At 40.3% G+C, this 3,805-nt stretch overlaps 1 protein-coding gene across 1 annotated transcript in view; it reads left to right on the forward strand.

The window, feature by feature from the left end:
• Window positions 1-283: 283 nt before the first annotated feature.
• T265_01276 (hypothetical protein) overlaps window positions 284-3,805 on the forward strand; it is a gene marked incomplete at both ends in the record, with an annotated part of 59,516 nt that continues 55,994 nt past the window's right edge. Inside the window, one exon of the mRNA XM_009165261.1 lies at window positions 284-652. Coding sequence (XP_009163525.1) covers window positions 284-652 — 369 coding nt within the window. The remainder of the gene's footprint in view (window positions 653-3,805) is intronic.

Consider the following 3,805-nt stretch of genomic DNA (forward strand, 5'->3'; position numbering starts at 1 on the left):
CTCTCACCCCTCTTGCGTGTGTACTTGTCCTACAGTCACTGCATTTCTCCTCACACTGGCGTTAGTGGGTGAAGACCAAAGCTGTCCGTTGATTGGTTGCTTACCTCGCAGAAGTTCATTAATATTCTCCCCCCGCTTCCCGAAACACAGATCCCAGTGTCCAGTATCTCTTCCATGCTGCCAATAAAATATACAAAATGTACACGAAAATATACATGCTCAGTGCCAGTTGGAAACCAAACAGGGTTTATTTTTGAAGCATCCCCTTAAAATGGGAATAAAAATGGCCCTGTGCTTGCATTTAATCTGTGTAAGTGTGTTTTTTCTCCACTGCTGCGCAAACCACCTGGCTACATTTTCAATAAAAATTCTGGAGTTTCAAAACCATGAGCGTCGTCGAATGGATGGTACTTGCTGCGGGAAAGGTAAAACTGGTGAACGCAATTCCTCTGTTTGTGTCGCCGAATGCTCCTTGGAGTTCCGTATTTGCTTAGAACCGTTCTCCATCCCGGTCTCCTTGACAGATCGGACTCCCTATGCTGGACCTTGTATTTATGGCGAAGGAACTACTGGACATTGGGGCAACACGGATATGCAGTACACGTTCTCGGAAGCGCCAACTCATAAAATCAACATAACGCTTTCTTGGCCGGTAAGTGAGAAACGCGATTTCACGTGGTGGTAATTTATCCGGGTTTAACTACCTCAGTGAAACAAGGGCGCTTGGAAACTGAACACAGAATAACAAAATATGTGAGAAAAAACTTTAAAAAAAATGCTGCACATAGGAGGCGAATTACGCTGCCACATGCATTGTGAATGAGTGTTGAATGTAACCCCAGTAAAAAGGACTCCAGACCCAAGTAATGTCGTTGCAAATCTTTGCGTTCATTGGAGTCTGCGAATGTGAAACGCTGAGATTTATTTAACGCTTACTGTGTGGTGAAATGTAGCGGCGTTTAGCTATAATTAATTACGGTTAAAAATTTAGTGTTTTGCCGGGTTATTCTGGTAAAAATGAAAAAAATGTTTCGCTTCAGAGTAGTTTGATCCAAGCGTAGAAGAACCGGCCGTTTGAGTAGATTGTTTCAAGTACTCTGCAAACAAAGTAAGACCACTTCTTGGTACAAACGTATCTGTCATACGTTTGCTTCGTTCCCCTTACTATGTCATTCTCTAGAAAGAGCTTCCATATCTGTCATCAGTCATCTACATTGTAAACAACTGAAATGTTGCAGTGTCATCCTTGAATGCTGACCATAGAACCATATAACTGATAAAACAAAACACAACGCAAAACGTAGGCATATAGAAGACGATGATTTAGGTATGCGAACGCCAACCGTTTTCAAGAATGTTCTGTTAACTTGTGCGTGCCCGTTTGCACATTAAAACTACATAGTATCCACAGTGATGTACCCCGCTTTCTAGATGGTCAGCAGTTAGTTTCTGCCAAGGTCATCAATGTGTTATTCATGGGAACCTTTACTGGTCTAGACTTCGTTGCAGTGAAAGGATCTGTATTAGGGGTTGCTGTGAAGAAAAAACAGAAGCTGTCTTCTATAGTCAAACTCGACACATTACTCCCGCCCCCTTATCAAGGAAGTGTAGTCGAGGAATGCTACGAAGCTCAGAATTGCTTATTTAAATGGAGTCACAAATTGGATTTATGACATCTTTGCTGTTTGTTTATTCGTCCCAACATTTTGATGCTAAGTTCACCAGTGCTGTTTCTACATATAAACCCCAAAGTTCAAGTACTCGGGTTATTTTCATATTGTACGCTATCCTATCAAACTAACGCGATTAACACTTTAATCCCCGAACATATATCATGCATTAATTACAATTTCTTCATTTTTATGATTTGGAGTTTCTCTTGCAATTGGCAATGGTAACCAATTGTGAAACTCACGACTTATCAAACTCATCTTACCAAATGAGAAGCGTGGTTTAAGGTTTAGCAGTTTATAAAAACAAATAAAAATTGTGAATACAATCAAATAATATGAGGTTTGGTTGGAATATGCGTGATAATGCTTCGCTGTGGGGTTTCTGATTCCAAGACATTACGTCCCATATTATGGTTCCCTCTTTTCATACGGGGTTGCCGCTGCAAACCTCACGCTAATGACAGGGACGAGAAAAGCATTTCAATAAAGGCTTTGAAGAATATAGTCAAATAAAATCGTTCCGATAGGTTATGCAAATGAAACTCTCTTTGCTTCGACGGCCTCTGGAGCTTTATGCTTGGTATCCTTTTAATACCACTAGATACCGCTTTCTCAAGCTATACCCAGTGACTTAGGTACCCAAAACCGACTTGGCAGCCAGAACAAACTGAATTTTTGACCTCCACCAGTGCTGATATTCTCATAATCATGGGTAGTTTTGTCTAATGTATTTCCTTACTTCAAGAGTCTCAAAGTGTGGGACTGCAAGTGTAGCATGCAGTTTGTCGTATCACCATTGCGCAAATATTTTTTTTTAAATTCACAGTCATATGTGCGACGGAAAGTTGGTAATTTTGTATCACCATTGCGCAATTCATTTTCTTCTAAATTCACAATCACATGTGCGACGGAAAGTTGGTAATTTTGGTCTTTGGTTCTAGTTTTAAATTGTTCCACTTAAACTCGCAACCGTGCCCCGACATATAGAAGTATTATTCGTTTTTACAGCAAAAGTTTACTTCCGGGCCACAAAATACTTTATGTAACGACCTGAATACCTATGCTATCGGATGTTGTGTTGAACATTCCCGCGAAGCGCTTAAAGAATTAAATTGCCTCCCATAATCGTTGAGTATGCTTCATTTGGTGGATCACCAGCACTCGCATCAAACAACACCGGCAAACTGACTTGTTCACGTTTCTCAACTAAATTTCTAGTAGTTGATATTTTACCTAAACCTAAGTAACGGATGGAAATACAAAGGTCATTCGCTTGTCTTAATAAGCTAGGAGGTTAGAGTTGAGGACTCAGCCGAGTGGAGGGATAATAGTAGCCGCTGAGACAATCTGAGTTCACAGCACGCTTGGTTCTTGCACTTGGTATGCCTTTGAGCCTTAGTGACAGGTTAAACGTTGTAGTGAACTTTGCTTCAGCTACAAATTCCAGGTCAGGATAACCGGTTGTTTTTCCTTCACATTTTAACAACCTAATAAAGGTCTTTTGCGAAGCACAACTTGATAACTTCCCTGGGGGGAATCAAAGTGGTCAATTTTCCTCTATAGGATGAACCGAGTGGAACGCAGGATAGTTTAGAAATACTGTGAGTATATGTAATGATACCAGCTATCTTCAGAAAACTGTGATCAAACGCTTATTAGAATGCATGCTACAATCCCTAAATTTTAAGAGATTCAGTGGAAGTCGACAATATTAATAATATACTGAATCTGATGGCATCCATGTAATTAAAGAATATCTAGTTTTGTCCCGGTTGGGGAAAATAACATAAGAACTGAAGATTTTTACCCCACTTATGCATCACTAAAAGCCAGTAGAAAAAAGCGTAGTTTGGCATCTCCTTGAATGTGAAAAAAGTAAACGTCCCCTTAGGTGTGCTGCAAACAAAACGCTGATTCCAAATTATTCGATTGCTGTCGTCCATACAAAGCTTTGCTAAAGCTCAGCCCAACAGGCAGTGCCTTCAGAAAACATCCCCGACACTACCTTCTGAAGGGTGTTTTATATTTGTGCAAATTAACTCCTGTTGTCTTGAAGGGATTTTGGTCAAGCATAATGGACAGCTGTGTAATTAATCAGTCAGTGAACAATCTACTACCAAGCTTGCTCCATG

Source organism: Opisthorchis viverrini, assembly GCF_000715545.1.
Source record: "Opisthorchis viverrini unplaced genomic scaffold opera_v5_13, whole genome shotgun sequence".
NCBI classification, from domain to species: Eukaryota; Metazoa; Platyhelminthes; class Trematoda; order Opisthorchiida; family Opisthorchiidae; genus Opisthorchis; species Opisthorchis viverrini.